At 37.3% G+C, this 22,033-nt stretch overlaps 4 protein-coding genes and 1 non-coding gene across 6 annotated transcripts in view; 2 read left to right on the forward strand and 3 right to left on the reverse strand.

Annotated features, from left to right (window-relative positions):
• The window catches only part of LOC101308201 (solute carrier family 22 member 4-like), a 19,791-nt gene extending 15,042 nt beyond the window's left edge, over positions 1-4,749 (reverse strand). The window contains exons 1-2 of the mRNA XM_004304987.1: positions 4,584-4,749; positions 4,309-4,371 (exon numbers count right to left, since the gene is read on the reverse strand). Of these exons, the coding sequence (XP_004305035.1) occupies positions 4,309-4,371; positions 4,584-4,727 (207 nt within the window). The 5' untranslated portion in view covers positions 4,728-4,749. The remainder of the gene's footprint in view (positions 1-4,308; positions 4,372-4,583) is intronic.
• A 906-nt stretch (positions 4,750-5,655) lies between these two features.
• Positions 5,656-7,662, reverse strand: LOC101308488 (probable LRR receptor-like serine/threonine-protein kinase RKF3-like). The gene has a single exon (XM_004304988.1). The coding sequence runs from the start codon at positions 7,501-7,503 to the stop codon at positions 5,656-5,658; it is 1,848 nt and encodes a 615-aa protein (XP_004305036.1). The 5' UTR covers positions 7,504-7,662.
• A 1,367-nt stretch (positions 7,663-9,029) lies between these two features.
• Positions 9,030-10,314, forward strand: LOC101307409. 2 transcript variants are annotated; one of them, XR_184863.1, is made up of 3 exons: positions 9,030-9,146; positions 9,458-9,688; positions 9,828-10,314. It is a non-coding gene; the product is annotated as an uncharacterized LOC101307409 (transcript). The 2 variants fall into 2 exon arrangements; XR_184862.1 differs by lacking the exon at positions 9,030-9,146 and having other exon boundaries at positions 9,523-9,688.
• A 771-nt stretch (positions 10,315-11,085) lies between these two features.
• Positions 11,086-13,055, reverse strand: LOC101307806 (probable LRR receptor-like serine/threonine-protein kinase RKF3-like). Its single transcript, XM_004302419.1, has one exon. It carries the CDS (start codon positions 12,976-12,978, stop codon positions 11,137-11,139), a length of 1,842 nt encoding a protein of 613 aa, XP_004302467.1. The 5' UTR covers positions 12,979-13,055; the 3' UTR covers positions 11,086-11,136.
• Positions 13,056-15,950: 2,895 nt separating this feature from the next.
• Positions 15,951-20,015, forward strand: LOC101308101 (receptor-like cytosolic serine/threonine-protein kinase RBK2-like). The gene is made up of 9 exons (XM_004302420.1): positions 15,951-16,159; positions 16,711-16,832; positions 16,916-17,287; positions 17,449-17,700; positions 17,784-17,941; positions 18,656-18,735; positions 18,814-18,949; positions 19,029-19,178; positions 19,613-20,015. Exons 1-9 carry the CDS (start codon positions 16,122-16,124, stop codon positions 19,781-19,783), a joined length of 1,479 nt encoding a protein of 492 aa, XP_004302468.1. The 5' UTR covers positions 15,951-16,121; the 3' UTR covers positions 19,784-20,015.
• Positions 20,016-22,033: the final 2,018 nt, after the last annotated feature.

Here is a 22,033-nt window from a genome sequence, read left to right on the forward strand (position 1 = left end):
CAAACTACTGCCTAGTTTTGTCATCAACCTACTGCAAATTTGATTTTCTTTAATGTTATGTTTTAAGTTAAAGTCTGCTACTTCTAATATTGTTAATTATGCACTTTTATCATTTGCATTTGACTCTTTTTAATGTTATTTTTTTATGGTTATGCAATGAATTGAATTTAGAACATTATTTTGGTAATGTAATGAATTTATTTTATATTTTAATATATTTTTATTTATTAAAAATAATAAATATATAATTTTATTTGCCGTGTCTAAACTGTGTCGGATATTCAGTTTTTAAGTTTTATCGTGTCAGCATGTAGCACCGTATCGTGTCGCCGTGTCCGTGTCTGTGCAACATAGCTCAGGAGAAAGTGATCGATGCTGCATTTCAATGATGAAAGTTGAGACATCGATCTATTCCGCAATGATGCTTTCTATTACGTCTCTCTGACCACCGGTCATATATCCTGGTATGGGAGGGAGGGAGTATTTGTACCTTGGCAGTTAGGCCTCAAACATCATTCTACACAGAAACAGGCCAACTATGTCGACACAGGTCATATATATCGACAAATTAAGTCTCCAATATATAACATATTAATAAGGTGAGATGAGATGCGTGTCCCTCTCACGGTTCCTTTCAAACTGTCTCTTCATCGAAAAAAATAGTATTCGAACTTGACAAGTGTGAGGAAAAAAAATAAAATAAAATGTCATTAGGAGGTAGAACAAGGAATATGCATGCCACGAGTGTTGGAAAGGTTTGTAAATTTGTAGTGTCGCCTTCTTGCAGCTGCTAACTAAACTAAGCTAGCAAACTGGGTTGACTTGCAGTTAGATCATCCGTCGGCAACTCATCAAGAATCTGACTTACATGACATACCCAAGATGCTACTAGAATAACGTGTGTAAGAGCAAAATTCATGTTGTTGGCACCTGATCTTCGTTTCCCCAAAAGAAACCACAATTTAAACTAACAACATTATCATTCTAACTTTGTAGTGTCGCCTTCTTGCAGCTAACTAAAATTAAGCTATCAAGCTGAAAATCGTGCCGGGTTGACTTACAGTTGGATCATCCGTCGGCAACTCGATAAGAATCTGAATCCATCACACTATATAGTGGCCAAGATTACAGAACCATTTTATTCTGACTTAAGGGAATGCTATATATATGCACAGAGGTCATCATCATCTTTGATGGGAGATTGATGCTTGTATTTCTTCTAGTGTTCGCCCCTTAGTTTCCGGCACAAGCTTTGCAACGAACAGAATGGCTAAACCGTCGTTGATCGCTGAGAAGAAGAAAAATGTTCCTGAAGTAGTAGTATGTGGCACCAATAAGTTGATATGTATACATAACTTCAGTCGCAAGAAACAGAGGGGGCAAAGAAATGAACCAGAAAGAATGAGATACCTTCTGAGCTCCATTGCATTGTAAAATTGAAGGTGTATGTCACTATCCAAGAACAAGACCAGTACACCAAACTTATCAGGCTTCCAGCCGAACCTTTAATGTTTATTGGGAATATCTGAAATAATGCAAATCAATTATGGAATCGTTGTTATTACAAAGTTTATCGTTCTGTACGTGAAATCCTGTAAATTAATAAATTATTCCTGAAAACACAAATGAAGCTTAAGAAGAGGTAAACTAAACTAGCTACCTCTGACATTATAACCCAGGGTAAACCTGCCATGCCAATCAAGTATGATGCACTATAACCCTGAACAAGAGACAAAGACATGATACATTTTCCGAATGAGAAAAAACGAGAAGGATTACTTGTCTTTTGTTCATACAAATTCTACTTAAATGTAGTGGTAGAATAGTTTCATGTAATGAAAGCCTACTCAGTGTAGCTTTACCACTACATGAAATCTGCCATTACATGGAGTTGGTCTAACATTAATGCATCGAAAGGAACCTATCGTATTACCAACATGCCGATAAACACAAGAATGGGAGTGAGCTCTTCCCACTGGTGTAGCGCCTGCAATATCCAAAAAAAAAGGTACTAATTCAAAATCTGAACTGCCATTTGTTTATGAAGAATATCAACATGGACAGATAAGCAGTATCAAATTTAGTATGGGGAGAAACCTGAAAGCAGAAAGCCAATCCCACAAGAAACAAACTCAAGCACATTCCAGGAGCAGAAACCTATAAAACATTTGGCAACATACCAATTCATTTTGAACTTATTGATATTCAACATCAGAAAATTTTGTTCTTTGCAGTTCTCACCAGTAGAAGTGGTTGTCTTCCCAATTCATCTGTTAAGAGCACACTCAATGCAACTGCAGGTATCTGTGAAATTAAATAACAAAGATCTAGCCGTTTGAATATGGACCAAACTAAGTTCTCTATGCACTTGCATTATTGAAAATTATTTACTAACCGCAATAACAGCCATTGATATAGTTCCAATGCTAGATGAAAAACCTGACAAAAAATGAAAATGATATCATATTGTTTGTTACAATAATCATTTTCAATATATGAAGCAATTTTGGAAAGCTTTTGATTTACTAACATTTTCAAATATAGAGCTTCCGTAATAAGATACGGCATTTGCACCCCGAAATTGCTGCAGTAACAGTAAGCCAACTCCAACCTGAACCAAATGAAATATGTATTCTAAGGTCAGACAGATGATGGAAGGTTTAACAATACACAAGATGTTAGTTTTAATAATATTTACTTTGATTTAGCTAGGCAGCTTACAATGAGGGAGTAAGCATATTTCCTCTGGAACAAGTCCACCAATGTCTCTGATTCCTGCTGAAAGATTTCTGTATACTCCTGCCACAATGCGAGAGCACGTCTCATTTACTCAGAAATGTCTTGTGAAAAGTGATCCCTAGTTGTGGGCTTGTGGCTGCTAATTTACAAAATTACCATGATCGCAGCTGCTTCTTGAGATATATCAGCATTTTTTCCTCTAAGTTGCTGCAGAACAGCTTCAAGGTCCTTTTGTCTACCAATTTTAGACTACAGACAACAAGTGTATCAATCAATCTTGACCATTGTAATTCAAAGCCTGCCGTTGATCCAGTAAAAGGACTTTTATGCTGGTACTAAAGATCGATGAGCAATATATGTGTAGACTAATCCTTAGTAGGACTAGCATTCATCATAAGACATCGGTTGAATTGGACTCACCAGCCATCTTGGAGACTCTGGAATGAAAAATAGGCCTACAATTTGTAGTACACTTGGAATAGCGCCTGCATATAGTTGTTATTAGCAGTTAAGGGTTTGACTGATCGAACTTTGATATGTAAAAGTTTCAGATTATGTACCAATAGCTGCCATGCTGCGCCACGTTATAGCATTTCCAATCAAATAGAATAAACAAAAACCACAGCTGATCATTAACTGTGCAGACACAAAATTTCAGTAGCAAGTATTAGAGAAAAGGGTGGTAGTTAGATGAAGCAAAGAGAATAATGAGTCGGAACTTTACTTGACAACACCTGATTAGCTGAAGCGAATCTTCCCTTTATATCTGTAGGTGTTATTTCTGCTATGTAAACTGGTACCTGCTTATGATAAGAAGTGGTTCTTCTGCTTAAGATAAGAAGTGGTTCTATATGTGTAACATGGAAGTTTTAAAACTTGATTGAATTCACAATTACCACATAATGAATTATCCCGGCACTAATTCCCACTGACAGTCTTCCAATATCCAGCCATAAAGCATTCTGCATCAAGCATTGAACTGATCAAACTACTAATTGGCTATCAGTAACTCGTCGAACAATCTAGTTGAGATTTCTGCTTAAATAATAACGACTGAAGAAGAGACTATTTGGGGCTCAAATGAGTATACATTTTTTCATGAATCCCATATATGAACATATAGCATTCATAAAAGTATATAGAGATGGAAACAAAGAGAAGGAACGTTAACCTGTGCAAATGCCATAGTGATCCACCCTGCAGTACTGAATACTGCAGACAACCACATTGTCTGTTTGACAATATTGATAGGAAAGGAACATAAGCTTCAGATAATACTGCATTGGGTTTAGAAATGAAGCTTCCATCCACAAAAACTTACACCTCTACGACCGATGAGCTCAGCTACCTTGCCATTCATCAATGAACCAATAACACCTCCAATTGTCATTATCGAACCAAAAACCGAGTACTGTATAATAACAAGACAAGTTACCAAATGTATAGACTGTAAATTAAACTTCAGATAATAAAATCCACTTTACGCAAAAAGATGACATTTAACTGTTTCAGAGTCCAGTAAATTGTGTCCAATGCATAAAAACGTGTTAAAGATCAGTAACTTGTTACTGCGGCAAGATTAAGGTCCAAGTCTTCCACAATTCCAGATTCAGCAGCTGATGAATACCCTGTCTGCAAAGCAATTAAATTGTATACTAGCTTGGTCAGAAACAATAGCAAAGATTCTATTAATAACCCTAATAGTGCTTCAAGCCAAGACATATAATGATATAGCTAGTTTATCTCCTATTCTTCTACCATGTATCACTGTTTGCTTCAACAAAGTTCATAGACAAACTAAAAGCAGGATAAACTATACTATCGAAATGGGTGAAGGGACCTACAGCACAGCCGGTGGAGAGAGAACCACAGAGGGCGACTAAAGTACTCTGAACAATAACACTAGTGACTGCAGAGGAGGATGTTTCCTCTTCCTCATCGGCATTGCAAATACTCAGTAGTCCTTCTTCCATGGTTTCTGCTGCCATTGCCTTGTTTGATTATCACAAAACAATGCTAAGAAGAGAGCTACTCTCATGTCTATGGCTATCATTTGGTTTGGTAATCATCAAATCAATCGAATAGCAAGTTAGCAACCATTATTTTTATGTTCGGTAAACCGAATTGTTGGTAATCGATAGCCACCGATAACTGATATCGGCAATGCAAAGCAGAGAGCTACTGTCATCGTGTGACTCATGTCAACGAGTTGGGATGCAAAAGTGTCACAACAGGTGAGTCGTGTTTGATTATATAGTGAGACAAGGGTGCCCCATTTTGGTTTTCCAAATATTCTTGAATGTAGAGGTGGAAAACAAGCAGGTGTTCTCACGTGTCGGGCAGGGCCGAGTAAAATGATTAAATGAACATATTAGCCCGGCTCAGTCCGAGGTTGTTATTGGGCCGATTTGGCCGAGTCGGACCTTATGTTGATGTTATTAACACACCTTTTTTTTTTTTTTTTTTTAATTTTTGATTAAAATCCGAGTACAATGTGAAGTAAGTGACTCGCTTACAAAATTACAACTATATATGAAAAAGAGCATAAGCAGGTAGGCAGCTAAGGAATGGGCTGCAATATTAGCACGACCAATTTAGGCATCTGTAAGTTTATGCAAGCATCAGCCCAATTTAAAGACAATGTTACAATGCTGCCATGAATTAAAATCAGCATATAGAAGCCTAGCTAGATCAATAGAACATCATACCACATACATTGATGTTTGTTTTACATTTTGTTTGTATTCCTTCATGAGTTTTTCCTTGCGGGGCTGTTTTATTAATCTGGGCTAGTTGCTCTTATTAATATAGTTCTTTATTTTAATTAAAAAATAATAATACCACATACATTGATATAAATGTGGTCACGTTACTCCAATTAATCAAATATTTACAATTAATTGTTGTCAAGCTAAGCTAGCTTCTTGATGATCTCTCTGTATCATCCATTTGTGCTAAAAGAGAGAATGGGCGGCCTTGAATAGAAGGAACTGGAGTATCATCATTTTCAAGTATTTTCACAATGTGATCCATTGTTGGCCTAGCATATGGTATAGGGTGAGAGCAAAGCACAGCAACCAACACATACTTCTCCATCACTTCTGGCACACCCAACTCTGGCATCCCTTCTTCAATAACACCCAAAGCCCCACCTTCCCTAACCTGTGACCATGCCCAATCTGCCAACAACAAAGGCCTATTGTCATCAAGAACTTCCACAACTGCTTTCTTCCCACTCAAAAGCTCAAGAAGCACAACCCCGAAGCTATACACATCGATTCTCTCGGATAACTGCCCATACAAAGCATACTCAGGAGCTACATATCCAAGAGTACCGGCTACGCTTGTACTCATATGTGTCTGTCCCTCTGGTGTGAACTTTGCAAGCCCGAAATCAGCTAGTTTTGCCTCGAATGCTTCGTCTAGAAGTACATTGCTCGCTTTGATGTCTCTATGAATTATAGCAGGGTGCACTCCATAGTGCAAATATGCCAATCCACGAGCGACTCCTAGCGCAATCTTTTGTCGAATTGACCAAGTTAACTTCTTGAATCCTGGCTGAAAAAGGTGCTGATATAGGCTTCCATTTCTCATTAGATCACAAGCTATTATTCTCTGATGCCCTTCCATAGGCACCGTCGCGGTGCAATAGCCTCGTAACGCTACAAGATTCACATGTCTAACACTAGCAATGACCTCAACTTCATGTGCAAAAACTTCGTCTCCAGCAGCAGAGCAGTTCTTGAACCTTTTCAATGCAACTTCAGACCCATCTGGCAACACTCCCTTGTAGACATTTCCATATGCACCCATACCAACTATGTTCTCCCTAGAAAAATTACCTGTTGCCTTTCGAATTTCTTCGAAACTGAACTTCAACGACGACGAATTAGTACCACTCTCCACATCTGGCTGTACCTCGACTCGAGCCAAGCTATCTCTCCTCCTCTTCCTCCATTTCTTATGCCACACCCAAAGAAGCCAAACCACCACAACTGCCCCAACAAAACCATCAACACAACCGGACAAAATCCCCCACATCACTGCACGTGGGTTCTTGGATTTTCGACTAGCTGAACTAAAATCAAGCAAGAACACACACTTTGCAGTGCCTATGTCATCTGGTCCAAACCTGTTAGCAAAAGCTGCAGCATATATATAAGGGTACCCTTTACAATCCGAAACATTCCCATCACCTGATCCTTCGAAGTAAGATGATCTAACACTATTCAAGCTATCCACACAAGAAGCACAAGCCGAATCGTTCTTCAGAGACTGGTCACAAGAGGACTTGATTTGCTGCAACTGGAAAGCCGGAACCAAATTTTCAAAATCAGATCTACTTGTTATGTTCATACAAGTGTTGGAAATGAAGTTGGTCTTGTAGCCGCAACTCGATTTGATCTGGAATCCTGGTATGAACTGGTGGACTAAATCTTCATATGAATCCCAGCAGGCATCCAAGACATTTGGAGGCAGAGAGAAGGAGCCGTTGGTTCGGAGATAATCGGATCGAAGGAGACGAATTCCTTGAAGCATGTACTGGCACTCAGTGGAGATGTCCTGTGATGGAAATGGGAGGTGGTTTTGGTCGATGAGTTTTTGGAGGGAAGCTGTGTCCCATGGACACAGAGGATTAGTAGCCAGATTTCTATGTGCAGAGGTTTCATTGTTGATGGTTATGGAAGTGGCAAAACCTAAGCTTAATACAAGAAGGAGGAATCGGAGAATAGACATTTGAGAGTGAAATGAGATCATCTTCATGGGAAGGTTTGCGGTTTTGATGATAAGGAAGAGGATTTTGAGTTTGTTGGAATGTTGGGGTGGAATTTGGATTTGGGTTTGGGTTTTGGGGAGCTTGGAAATGGTCTTCAAATGTGAGCTATTATTGGAGGGAAGAAACCTCTGAGGTAGATTATGGATTTGGTCCTAAGTTCCTAACTGACTTTTGAATTTGGGCGTCTTTGATAAGTGATGCTCAGACCTATGACCACTTTCCTGTTTGAAATTGTTTGGTAACGTCTTTGAAAACGACTTAAGTTAGACAAATAGTTAAATGCTAAGAACTCAAAATAATAACAACATTATGATAAAGTAAGAATACCACAAATATCGTAAGTAAAGATCGAAGTTAATAGTGTGCTTTATAAAACAAAACAAAATTCAAGTTTGTTTTCTCTAATCAGAGCCATCGATCACGATGACTTTTTCATCAAGTCAAGATGATCGATGGACGGCCGTGCGGATCCAAACTATCTAAGATATAAAATTCAATATGAAAGAAAATGGTTCAGCAGAGCTGCCGTAAGGGAATTGGGAGTGTATGTTTGTCTCTTGTGGAAGACTACCTAGCTATATGATGCATGAACTGTAATTCCTTCTAGACGCCTCAAAATTTGGTTTGACAACACTGAAGCTTGTATTCTAATTAACATCTTTGTGTTTGTCCTGAGTAATGGATCAAATAATCCTTTCATTATGTTCCTAGTGGAGTGTTTATGCTAAGTAATAAACCCGCTAAAGAATTCCTTAATGTAACTTTGACCGCTAAAATAACAATATCTTCTTTGAGAACTCTACCTTCTGATGTGAAATATGGATTGGAAAGGGAGTGAAACGCTTCCATCATCTAGAAGGATAGATGGAATGATTAAGACAAGGTCAGCATTGAAGTACTATTCCAAATGTTATTATATTCTCTTTTCTGTTACATTTCTATTGTTCGACAAATTTAAAATGATCAATCCCCACGAACGTTATCTTTGATTTGTCAATAATCACTTTGACATCTTTTATTTGAATCATTTTGACTTTTAATGGCGGCTTAAGTTAGTTTTCTCATATATAAAGGAGGCACAACGATAAGGTAATGTATATGATTTCAGATAATTTTACTTGATTAAAATGAGAAATATATGCAAACATCTAGTCAAATGTCGACATAAACTTCTCAATCGTTTCAGGTCAGCATCGGATCTAGTCTGTATTATTTGTGAGTCAAACTCCTCTTTTTTTCGTCACCAACACTTAATAGATGAGAGACGTATTACCTAGCTAACCAACAAGATCAGAAAACCCAAAAAAAAAAAAAAAAAAACACTAAAATTGGGCCATTGCCAACCTTCAGGCCCAAAAGCCCACTAGCTGTACCCAGTCCCAACCTTTAACCCTAGTAGTTGGCAAAAGTATCGAGTATAAAAACCCCCTCTGATCACAATAGCCCTTAACCCGAACCCTAACCCTGCTCTCACCTCGATTGCTCTGCCTCCTCCTCGGTCATCTTCTCTCAGATATTCCTCGGTCTCGCGTTCTCTATCATGGAGGCGGATACAAGGATAGTGATCGATATATCAGTCTTCTACAACAGTCATCTCTTTGTATAAATGCACGGTGGCAGTAACAGAGCGGTACGATATATGTATTCCTTTCATATGCAACTCTATTCTTAACTGATCATACATGGTAGCCGATAATGAACATCTTGGGATCAAATTTTTCTTTTGGTTCTAATCCTTCTATTTTAGATCTGCCCCTTGGTAAGAAAATCTGGGTTCCATAGTAAGTTAGTTGCTATATATGTCGTTATATATGGATAACACACAAGTTGAAGAAGGAAGCGAAGCTTTGTATGAGTTTATCGATCCTGATGGTATTGTATTATTTTCATTTCAATGATCTTGTTGGTTTAAATAATTTCTTCTCTGTTTGGTTAAAGCAGAAGTCGTCAGAACGTAAACTCCATGGAGAGCACGTTGAACTTTTGGATGAGGAGTTGCAGAGGAGGGGGACCTCTGATCATATATGCATGGAGGAGTCTGCTGAGTTGGGAGTTTTGAGTGCTCAGGAACTGCAGAAGCAAAACTGGAGAAGATCAAATGTTTTTTCTGCAAAAAGTTTGAGCAAATGACGAAACTTTGTGAAGGCTTGAGAAAGTGGATGATCAAAAAGGGTAAGAACTTCAAATTAATTCTAATTCTATTTTTTGAAATTCAGTGTTTTTTCTTTGGAAATTAACTTCACAAATGTTAAACCAAATACTTATTAGTTGGATTCGGGTTTCACCTGTTCATATAACTAATTCATTGCAGGGTTTAACAAGGTGGAGGCTCCAAGGAAGCATGAAGATTCAGTCGTGTCTGTGTTGGAAACTTCATGGAGTGTCTAAATTGCCAATTTTGGTGACCAAACCTCAGTGGAAAAAAAGGGAAATCTGGGAACCACCACTTATTTATCGAGAAATAATTATAAGAAATGGAGTATCAAATCCTTCTTCTGTAAAAGGAGAGGGGATTGTATGAAGAGAGACTGATTGTTACAACATTGGAACTTGGAAGGGTTACCAATGCACATTGCAAATTCTTTGCTGCGGTTCTCACCAATGCACATGTGCACAGCAGGAAGTGTTGAGATGTGAAGCAAACTCTACCATGGTATAAGAACAACAATATACCTTAAGGATCTATATTAATCTCTACATTAAGGATTACTCAAATTCTACTCGATAATAGAGTTTCTGTTCCAATTTAACTATTCTACATGTGTAAATTTGTGTCTTGATAAACGAGACAATTTATATGTTTCCATGTAATGTGATTTTTTTTTCTCTTGTTTTTTTAATCTAAATATGGAAATAAAGAGGTTCTAGTACGTTACACCTCTAAATCTGCTATGTAAACCTCTTTCATTTTTATAGTTTTATAACCAGGTCATGAATGTACGTAGATTTAGATTTATGAGGAGCCTCTCACCGGTCTTTTGATATACAAGTCGAAATACAAAAGAGAGCAATATGCTTAGCATTAGTTTACAAATTACAATAGCGCAAAGTTATATGACAAAATCATGAGCAGTTGGCATAAACTATGGAGTTAGCAAAACCAAGAGTCCAAGACAACTGACAATCAACCTACACTTAGTGTTGAAAATAGTACTCTGGCAGTCTGGATTAATTTAACAATGCCAGAACCACAACCATATTTTTCTAATGTACCTGGTTATGCTTAATGATTATACGAACATACTTCAACAATAAAGACTGAATAATGTTGCTTTAACATTCAATAAGAACTATTTGATTAAAATTATTTTCATTAGAGCTGTCATGCGATTTGAAAATCCCTACTAATCAGTACTCCACTCTTAAAAAATGTCACCCTAAATATATATAAAGTTGAATGAAACTAAGAATGCATGGTTGATCCAAGTCTCCAAGAATCCCTTCCCATTACAAGCTTAATGTCTCTATGATCATTTCAAAGAGATCTGCACCTTTAAAAATATTTGAGATACTATCTTCTTTTTTGTATCTGTCTTTCCAACAATGGAAACTGAAACCTGAAACATATAAAAACCATGATCGAGGCACAGGATGCCCGTAACATCTCAACTCAATGATCACTAGCCAGTATTGCCTGAAATGTAACTCGAACCGCTAGAGCTCGCAGCTGACTGATCTATTTTATGAAGAGGAGCATCCATGTCTGAGGGAACTTGAAAATTGCTTTCCAAAATCTTGACAATCTGGTCCATTGTTGGCCTTGCATGAGATTCCGGATGAGAAGAGAGAACTGCAACCATTACATAGTTTTCCATTACTTCCGGAGAGCTTAAGTTCTGAATGCTTTCGTCTATGACATCTAATGGTCTGCCTTCCCTCACTTGTGACCAAGCCCAATCTGCCAACAGAAGAGTTGTGGCACCGCTAGCTTCAATGACTGCTCTCTTTCCACTCAAAAGTTCAAGAAGCACTACCCCGAAACTGTAGACATCGCTTCGTTCGGATAACTGCCCATACAAAGCATACTCCGGGGCGACATAGCCAAATGTGCCGGCCACCTTTGTGTGAATATGTGTTTGTCCTTCTGGTGTGAACTTTGCTAGACCAAAATCAGCCAGTTTTGGCTCGAATGCTTCGTCTAGTAGCACATTGCTTGCTTTGACATCCCTGTGGATTACAGCAGGCTGCACTCCATAGTGTAAGTAAGCTAATCCGCGAGCCATTCCAAGCGCAATCTTCTGACGAATTGGCCAGCTGAGCTGCTTCTTCATCCTTGAATCGAAAAGATGTTCGTAGAGACTTCCATTGTTCACCAAGTCACACACCATTATCCTTTGGTGGCCTTGCCAAGGCACTTTTATTGTACAATAACCTCTCACCGCGACAAGATTCACATGCCGAATGCTTGCAATAACCTCCAATTCATGAGCAAACATCACATCCCCGGCCGCAGACAAGTTCTTGAACCTTTTCAAAGCTACTTCAGCCCCATCTGCCAGTGTACCCTTGTACACATTTCCATAGCCTCCAATCCCAATTATGTTATCCCTGGCGAAATTCTCAGTGGCCTTTTTTAGTTCCTCAAATGGGAACCTAGCCAAACTGTTATTGTCACCTATAATCTCTACGCCGGAAACAAACCCCATCGTCTCACTTTGATCCTTGTTCTTCTTATTCCTTCCCCTATGCCTTTCCCAAAAAACCCAAACCACAAAAAATGCCACAGTGAATCCACACACACTTCCTATCAACACAGCCCAAAGCCAAACCCTGTGCTTGTTTTTAGACTTTCTATCAAAAGCATTGAAGTTTAGTGAGAACAAACACTTTGCTGTGCTCAAATTTATTGGTCCATTCCTACTACCAAAAGCTGCAGCATAAATATAAGGATATCCATTGCAATCTGATACATTCCCATCATACCCTCCACCAAAATCAGACATATTCAGACCCTGCAAAATGTGCCTACAGGAAAAACAAGGGGAATAATCATCCAGAGACTGATTACAAGCATCCTCAACTACCTGCAACTCTGATTTGGGAATCAGCCTCTCAAATTGAGACCGAGTTGTGATACTCATACAACTCTCTGACAGCAAAGTGGGCTTGAACCCACAAGTGGATCCAATTCTCAAGTCCGGTATCGATTCGCTGATCAAAACTTGGTATGCATCCCAGCATGAGCTTATGGTATTGGGAGGTGGGGAGAAATAGCCGGTGGATCGAAGATAATCCGATCGAAGCAACCGGATTCCTTCAAGGATGTACTGGCACTCAGTTTGGATATCAAGAACTTTGGGAGCACCTTCGGAGATTAGCTCCCGGAGATCCTCAATGTTCAATGGACATGAAAGAAACCCCAAGTTTGTACTTGGGGTTTCTTGGCCACTAACAATGAAGAAGCCACAACTAGAAAAGCTTGACACTAATCCAAGATAGAGGTAGAAGAAGAAGAAAAGCATTGCGTCAGTTTTGCTATGAAGATCGATCTTTTACCTTTGAGAAATCCGGAAAGTCAATAGCTCTGTGATCATTGCTTACAACATTCGCCTGCTCCTATTGTACAAAAATGGGGTTTGATAGTTATATTTTTGGAGGGAAGCAGCTTGGAAAGTACAAAATAACTGATTTTTAAAATTGGGGGTCTTGGGTGTATGTGCTCACACCTCTCAGTCTGTTTCGATCAGATGATTCTGGATCGTCTGATCAAAAACCTTGTGGAGGTTGAACTGTCAAGTTCAGGTTGGGCATATATGATGAGCTATATATCTACAAGTTGATTCAATCATGCCATTAACAATATGATTAGTCCAGCATGTCTTATGTTATGTTAGAATTAGTCTTGTTTCCTATTTCGCATAATCTATAGGTTTTTGCTAAAAAAAAAAAAAAAAAAAAATTGAAGATTTCTTGGTATGATGTGCATGTTTGGAGTTTGGAGAGATTTTAATCATCTTATCACTATTCTCCTTGGTGTAGTTATACACTTATACGTTTTATTATGTTCTACATTACCTCTAGCTCCAAACCATGCATTTGTGGCTTGCATCTACTCCCAATCTTGTTCGACTACAAGGTACAATGAATTTTTTCTTAAAAAGAAAAATGATCATCTGAGTTTGTTGTTTTCGATGTAATATGTAAAGTCTTAATATCTATTAGTGTATTGCAAACTCATCGAATGTTGAATGTTGAATGCAGAGGCGGAGCCAAAAAAATTTGTTAAGGGGGGCCAAAACTATAATGTACTTGAAAATAATTCAGAAAAGTAGAAATAAACAAGAGGTACACCAATACATTGAATAAAGTGATTAGACATATCATTTATTAGAAATGCTTTTGCACATCTAATACAAAATACAAATCAAGTTATGTACATACTTTATCATATATAAGTCAAGATAAAAATACTTTACCATATCATAATTATACAATTTATTGTATTGATTGGAAACAAGATTAGCTAGGAAATATTGTATGTTGTATTTATTACTGTTTTGGGTAATATTTCTTGATAATACGTTAAGGAAAGTTTTGGTTTTATTGTATAGATGACACTATACATTACAACTTTACCAGTAATAACCGCATGCATATATGTCTTCATACAATCATACAAAAGGGGCCAATAAGTAGATTTATTAACCTTTCATTGCTATAATCATTCTTCGTAACCATAATTATATAGCATGGCATGAATTATAGGCCCCTTGGTCCTATACTAGCTCCTCCCATGGTTGAATGTTTTAGTGTCTTTGTATACTATGTTGTGTGTAAATTATACTAAATTATATATGACCAAACTTGATGTGGTTGCTTGATTATTTCATCTCCAATGTCCACATCTGTTGACCACTACCAAACTCATGTATTGTCATTCCTATTAACTCATTCACTCACCACAGCTCATATCATGTTAGCACAGCAACCGGCAAAGTATGGACCCTCTCTAAATCTGATTTCACCACGTACCCGGCCCTAACAATCTAACATAGATAGCCTCACTCACTCACTCTTTGCTCTAGTCTAGTCGATCTTCATCAGTACCATATTTTCTTTGATTTCTCTTCCTTTTTTTCTCTTTCTTCCATAAGTTTTACTTGGTAAAATATGGACGTGAGAGACATACCATGTTCTTTGACAACGAACAAAGCTAACGATGGAAGTTTGAGAAGTAGAATCAAACGTTTTGGAAAACTTATAAAGCCAATACTACTAGGCATGTATACTTTGACACTCAAGAATCTAGACAGATGAGAAATGAAGCAAATGCGGTAGCAAAATGTCTTCTGGCTTTGTGTTAACTTGTCACCAAAGAAGGATTACAGTAAGCTCTTGTTTTGGCAAGTAATGAAGTAATCAAGCTCAAGATTGCAAGACAAGACACATCGTCGGCAGGATTATTAGAATTTCGTGTAGTTCACGAAGTGTTCTATCATACAAAGTATTGCAGGGACCTGCTGTTATAAATGGGTTTTATGTTCGGAGTTGGTGGGTGGTAATGTCCGAGTAGGGTTACAATGGGACAAAACAACATTCGTTTCCCTTAATCTTGTAGGGGTTGGGTCTAAAACAGTCTCTCACATTGGGGATGGTGTCTATATTGTCTTCCAAGGGTGCTTGAAATTGCGAGCCGCACCCTTGTGGTCTTATCTATTTACTCTGTGTTCCTCTTAGTTGTTAGTTTTCGCAAAATACAACTTTCATTCATCGTAAAGTCAAAACGAGATAATGTGAGATTATAATGATTAATTTTTTTTGTCTAAAATATGATCAATTAAGTCCATCAATGAAGTAAGTAAGAAATCGTAACCGCACCTTCATCTTTTGTTAAAAGCCCCGATCTCGCCTCTTTTGACTTTTGTTATGTTCTGTAATTTAATTATACAAAAAAAAAAATTATTCTGAAACATGATTGTCACATATTGTTATAGCAACGAATAACTCAAACCGACTTCATCTAAGATATGTATTACACAAATACATTTTTATTCATCAGATATAATAATTAAAGGCAAAAATTAGTTTATCATCAACTTAAGAAAAACATATGGTTAGATACATTAAAACGAAATTAGCAACTGAAATATCAAATATTATAGATGATTCACTACCGAAGAAGGCCAAAACTGAAAGGATTTGACATCTCAACGTCTTCAAAATTGGAGATAATATACAGAGCAAGGCCTAAAGAGATATAGAATTTGCTGAAAACACCCTTGTCTTGGGGAACTTAAATTTGATTCAACTACGACCAACGTCCCCCCACTTTCCCTCTGAAACTTTCTCTCACTCGGTTTTAAGGTTCGAGAGCACAAGTCGCTGTAGAGCTTTCAACACTTGTCAGTAACCCAGTGACTCCCAACAGCGACTCCATCGGACCCATGTTCAGCCGACTCTCTTCTCTCTAGAGTGTGTTCACAAAAACGTAAACAACCATATTAATGAGAACCCTTTATCATTTTTAGCTTTCCACAGAGTTTCTCTATCTATCAAAACTATGAGATGTTGGAGCTCAGAATAGTTGGATACAATTAACAGGGCATTGTTTGAATCACTGTTTCTGAAAATTGGTTTTGGGTCTGTTAAAAGTGGCTCTTTGTTAATGGATAATGGAGAAGCGCAGGGACCTTATTGTTTATGGTATGCAAGTTTTCTTCTTCATCTTCTCTCATTTGGGTATGTTTTGTTATTTCAATTTGAAATTTTGTGTAATTTATAAGGTTCTAGATTGAGCTTGAGCTTCTTGGTTTTGTCCCAATTTGGATTTGGGAGTTTAGTCATGTCCTAGAAAAGCTTGAGTTACTTTGGTAATGATCTAAAGCTTTACCCTTTTGGGGCCTCTTGAGTACTTGCTGTAGATGTTAGTAAACTTTTTGCTAATTCTTCTGTGTTTAATGTTCTACTTTTAACATGATCTGTCCCTTATAGTTGCATAACAATTTTGAGTATGGTAATGATCTAAAGCCTATCACTTTCGGGTTCCTTAGGGAAGTTTTCACCAAGATTTGATTTCCTGGTCTTTTTGAATACGGATGTTGGATAAATTTTGAGTGTGGATTATGAATTATATAGGATCTAGATGGTTTCTATTGCAGACCAGATGGTTGGTTTCTTTCACTTTGTGCATTTTACTGTGGTTGTTTTGAGTTTGTTAACCAATGACCAACACTTTTTGGATGAATTCTATTCAGGGGGCCTGATAAGAACAGTGAAAAGATAGAAGTGAATGATCCTAATGAGGTTTATGTGGTCAAGATAGAAGAGGTTCAACCTAAAAGAAGAGGTTGTCTACGTCATTCTGTTTCGGCACAAGGTAGCTTTGCTTCCTCCTCCTTTGTGTGTATGTGTGTTTTGTATCTAGGGGTTATAGACTTATAGTTCTTGTTCTTCTTTTAGTAGATTTGAGATATCGGGATATAGAAAAGGAGAAACTTGATGGCCAATCTCCTAGAGGAGTTTTGGAAGCTTGCCTGGAAAGCTTTGAACCTGACACTAGCGTTTCTGAAGACAACAAACAGGAACCAGAAGCTCCTTGTCCAGATTCAAAGCCACAATCTCAGTGGCGTAACTTCTTTAAGTTATGGAAGAAAAGATCAATCAAGCAGCACTTTACTTCCTTCCCTCTTGGTGTACCGAAGATGTCAATAAAAAGAAGGAGCAACAGTTCAAAAGACAATTCAGTATTGAATAATATCTACAACTTCAAGTCTCCATTAAGGAGTTTTTCCTTCTCTGCACTCCAAACCGCCACCAATAATTTCAGCAGTGGTACATAACTTCCCTTCAGATGTTTAGAGCTATTACACACTGGGTACACTCATTTGATCAGTTTCACAGTGGAACATACACTATAAGGATGCAATATCTATTCTATATGGATGCTTCTAAGATTTAATGTTATGTCTTCTGAATAATGGCATTGTTTGCAGAAAATATAATTGGAAAGGGTGGCTATTCCGAAGTATATAAGGGGACTTTAAAGGATGGGCAACTAGTAGCAGTAAAGCGCCTGACTAATGGAACATCCGATGAGAAAACTGCAGGCTTTCTATCTGAACTTGGAATTATAGCTCATGTAGATCATCCTAATACTGCTAAGCTAGTTGGCTGTTGCGTTGAAAAAGGAATGCACCTTGTTTTTCAATTATCATCGCTTGGGAGTTTAGGATCTCTCCTTCATGGTATGCTCATAAACTGTATGCTGCTGTTGTTGAATTATACCGCCTATTAATTTATGAGTTTCTTGTTTATTTTCATACTCCAGGTCCAAAGAATGATATTCTTGAATGGAGTAAAAGGTATAAAATTGCTTTAGGGGCAGCGGATGGTCTGCTGTATCTTCATGATAGTTGTCAGAGGCGAATCATCCATAGAGATATCAAGGCTGATAATATTCTACTTACAGAGGATTTTGTGCCACAGGTATTTGCAAATTTGAATGCCCAAGTTTAATCAAACTTTGAAGTACTGCCATTTTTTTTTTTGTTGTTATTTCCTGGTGATGTTGTGAGTTCACAAATTGATAAGAATATTGGCTAATTATTGCTGCCTAAACTTTGCAATACTTTGACCAATAAACTTATATACATTAATATATAGGAACTGACTCGCTGTATCTCTTTCCGGTCTATGCAAATATGCAAATTTTGTTAAGTTATGACTAGAATGTGCAGTTGATATCTGAAACAACTTTAATATTTGTGTTCCTTTAAATGCTCTAGGTATGTGTGATTGTTATCATTTCAGAATCAACTATAATACTTTAACAAGAATAAAGATCTTTACCATACAGAACCCTCCCAGAACATAGGAAATTTTCAGTCAGATCACTTTCTTTTAAAAATCTCAATGTTTGTCCTTAGAATAAACAAGGATCTAAACTCAAGGATACACTTTCAAAAGTTTCCTCAGAGTGATACAGGTTGAAAATTGAAGCTGAAGAAAATTTTAGCTAATGTCAAATACTAAAATGATTGAGGCTCCAGTGTTGTTGTTACTCATTAGTTTCATTCAGTTATCAAACGTTTATTATACCTTGAATATAAACATAATTTAGCTCTCCTTTTCAATTGGTTTACCTTAGTTCCAAACATGATGTGCTATAGAACTTTGTATATTCATCTTTTACTATTCCAGATATGTGACTTTGGGCTTGCAAAGTGGCTACCAAAACAATGGACTCATCATAACGTCTCTAAGTTTGAGGGCACATTTGGGTCAGTAAGAAAACGGCTATTCTTTTACAGTTAGCGCGCAATAGTTAATTTTCTCAATCACGTAACCTTGAATGGCAGGTATTTTGCTCCTGAATATTTCATGCATGGGATTGTAGATGAAAAGACTGATGTTTATTCTTTCGGAGTCCTACTCTTGGAGCTTATAACTGGGCGTCCAGCTTTGGATCATCTTCAGCAAAGCCTTGTAATTTGGGTGAGTTCTGCATAATTTGATCCTACCATCCCGTTGTCAATGCATATATATTCTTAGCTGCCTGATTTCATTGTTGTAGGCAAAGCCCTTGCTTAATAGAAATGACGTCAAGGAGCTCGTTGATCCTTCTATTCGTGACAATTATGACAGCACAGAGATGGATCATATGATTTTGACTGCATCTTTATGCACAGAGCCGTCTCCTATTCTACGTCCTCGCATGAGTCAGGCAAGTAGTGTTGTAGGAACCTAACACAAACAAGTCGAGATGCATTACGTATATCTCCCCTACAGTTGGGCTTTGTTTTTATGCACTTTAGTTCACCGTCATAATCATGCATTTCTTCATCTCCCATCTGTCTTCCTACACTTGAAGCCTAATGCAAGTCTTTAATCTGTTATCTTCTGTTACAATTTAAATACAAACTATATCCTTTTTCTAGTTAAATGAGTCGAAGAAAATCTAAAATTGTAGGTCTTCTGGGTGTATCTTAAAATCTTAGGCTGTTTCTGTTTTCTGGGTTATTCCTATGGCATATAGGCTATCCCTTTCATTGTTCTCGTGATGTGCAGCCTCATAATCTGCCCTCACTCCCCTACACATGCTTAAAACAGGCATGGTATCAAATGGCTGATTTATTTACGTTCTTTTATCGGGTGCAGGTCGTGGTACTGCTAAGAGGTGACGAGTATGTCTCCAAGTGTGCAAGAGAAACAAAAAGGAGGTCCCTGCTGAGAACATACTCGGAAGAACTGATGGATGCACAAGAGTATAACTCAACAAAGTATCTGAGTGATCTCCACCGACACAAGCAGATTGCTTTTGAGGCTTAAAAATGGATTGATGAAATTTTCCAAGCACCTGTGATTGTTGTAAGTTGTCATTGTGCAGTTTTCTGGTGTGCTTGCAAATCCCGTGGTGATCTGAGTCGGTTTTACTCTGTTCTTCATGGTATTGGCAAGCACTCTTTTTCTCTGAAACTGTGACTTTATCTTTGGTGGTGTTGTAAATTGAGCAATGTGAGAGATATTAAGCAACACTATTTCTATGTGTCTGCTGACGGCAGCGGAAACTTCTTTCTACTGCCATGAACATCTAGAGAGCCAGGATGAACTTGTTTCGAATCCAATGTATTGTAAGATGACTCTGTTTTTACATTTCCAGTGTACAAACCAAATGCTAGCTTATGGTGTTCTAGCTCAGACATGTTGTAATATCACTGTTTGGTAGATAAAATTTCAGACTTAGCATCGTTTATGGCATATGTTCTTCAAACAATCACTCTTGTGATTTTGGGCTTGTCCTTAGCATGTTGGTAATGCTCACTGTTCAGAATGCCATAAAGCCCATATGAGCACCTTTTGCCTGAGTTTGAAATTCTGAATGAACCATTTAACTAGCATGATGGATCCCATTCACAACGCAACAGAGTCCTCACAAATATGCCTGAACCGATATCATGAATGATAAAAACATTTACTCATAATTCGAATCATCTGCCTATAAAGAGCAGCTCGCGATCTCTGAAATTGTAGGGAATTATTTAAGAAAGAATTATGAAATATGTAGAGAATGAAGATTTTGATTTTTTTTTCTTTACATTATGACAGAGAAATTATAGAGAAGTTGTTAGAGATGTTTCAAATCACGATTTGATCAAAGATCTTAATAACAAACCAATCAACGGATTTGGAAGATACTTAATTCATCAATTAGATAAATAGATGATTTTTAGTTGATTTTTTTTAATTTGCATGACCATAGAAGAAGAAATAACGGTTCATAACCTCGTATTATTTTTGATTTTATTTGTTATTTTTTTATTAAATAACTCACACACTCTACATATGTTAATGATGTTTGAACTTATGACATTAAAGTTGTTAGTTAAATACCTTAACCAACCAGACCACAACTCACCCACAAAGATATAAATAACTTCATATTATGAATTTACGAAACTGATGAGAATATCAGGCCAATAATTCAGAAAAAATGTCAATGTGAATATGTGATACGTCAAGTGTCTTCCTGTACTTTTGCTTCACCTTGTTCAAACACTCTGTTATACGATGACAGCAAAATAACAACATCATCATCCTTTTAAGAAAAAAAAAAAAAAAAAACGAATAAAAACGACAAAACGTAGTTGCGGTACTGCCGCATCTAGCTTAAGATATTCTCCTTCCTTGTCGTAAAGTAACCGATGTTCCCTCTATTTTTGAATTTTTCATTTTCTTTTATTCCTTACGTTACGCTCGTAACATCAAATCCCACCCCGCTACTTCCTAACAATATCGTTTGGCTCCCCCCATGTATTTCATTAATTACTGTCTGACCCCGTGGTTACCTCCATCATTTCATAGTGAAAATGACCAATTTAGCCCCGCGTGGCTAACTCTTGCACTCTAGCGATGTGGAGCATATGGGATGATATGAAAGATGGGAACTTGGATTAGACCTCGTCTCAAAGGCCGTGTATACCTACACAACTCTCTTTAGCCTCTAGGTTTAGACTGGTCCGTATTTTAGTCATATACTCAAATTATAGGATTAGAGATTCAAGCAGAAAATAAAAATCGTGTAGTCTAGAAGAGGCAAAAATGAGAAATAGTCGAGAATATATGATTGTCATTTTAATGTTATCTTGAATCTAATCAAGGAGAGAGAAATGTTTGACAACGGAAAAAAGTCTCTAAAATTAAGATACATATTGAAATTATATTATCTTTAAGATTCTTTTCACTGTGTATATTGTGTGGCTTCTTTTGAGTTTCAGATTTGTCAAAAGACTGTCAATTTTTCAATATAACCACATCTACAGTAATTAGCCGTCTTTCAGTCTAGAAGTATTACCTTTTAAATGTTCATAACAATGTCACCCGTTGAGATCAATACTCACAAGGACATAAAAGATAGGCAATTATCACGTATTAAGAAAATGGTTTGCATATGAAATTACCAAAAATAAGTCATTCACATGCCCCAAGAATCATTAGTTTCCTTTGTTTGATCTCTTGTTTTGTATATCTCCAGATGTTAATCTATTTTTGTCTCTTGTCTCGTACATCTTTAAGATTCTA

This window comes from Fragaria vesca, linkage group LG6 (genome assembly GCF_000184155.1).
Source record: "Fragaria vesca subsp. vesca linkage group LG6, FraVesHawaii_1.0, whole genome shotgun sequence".
NCBI lineage: Eukaryota > Viridiplantae > Streptophyta > Magnoliopsida > Rosales > Rosaceae > Fragaria > Fragaria vesca.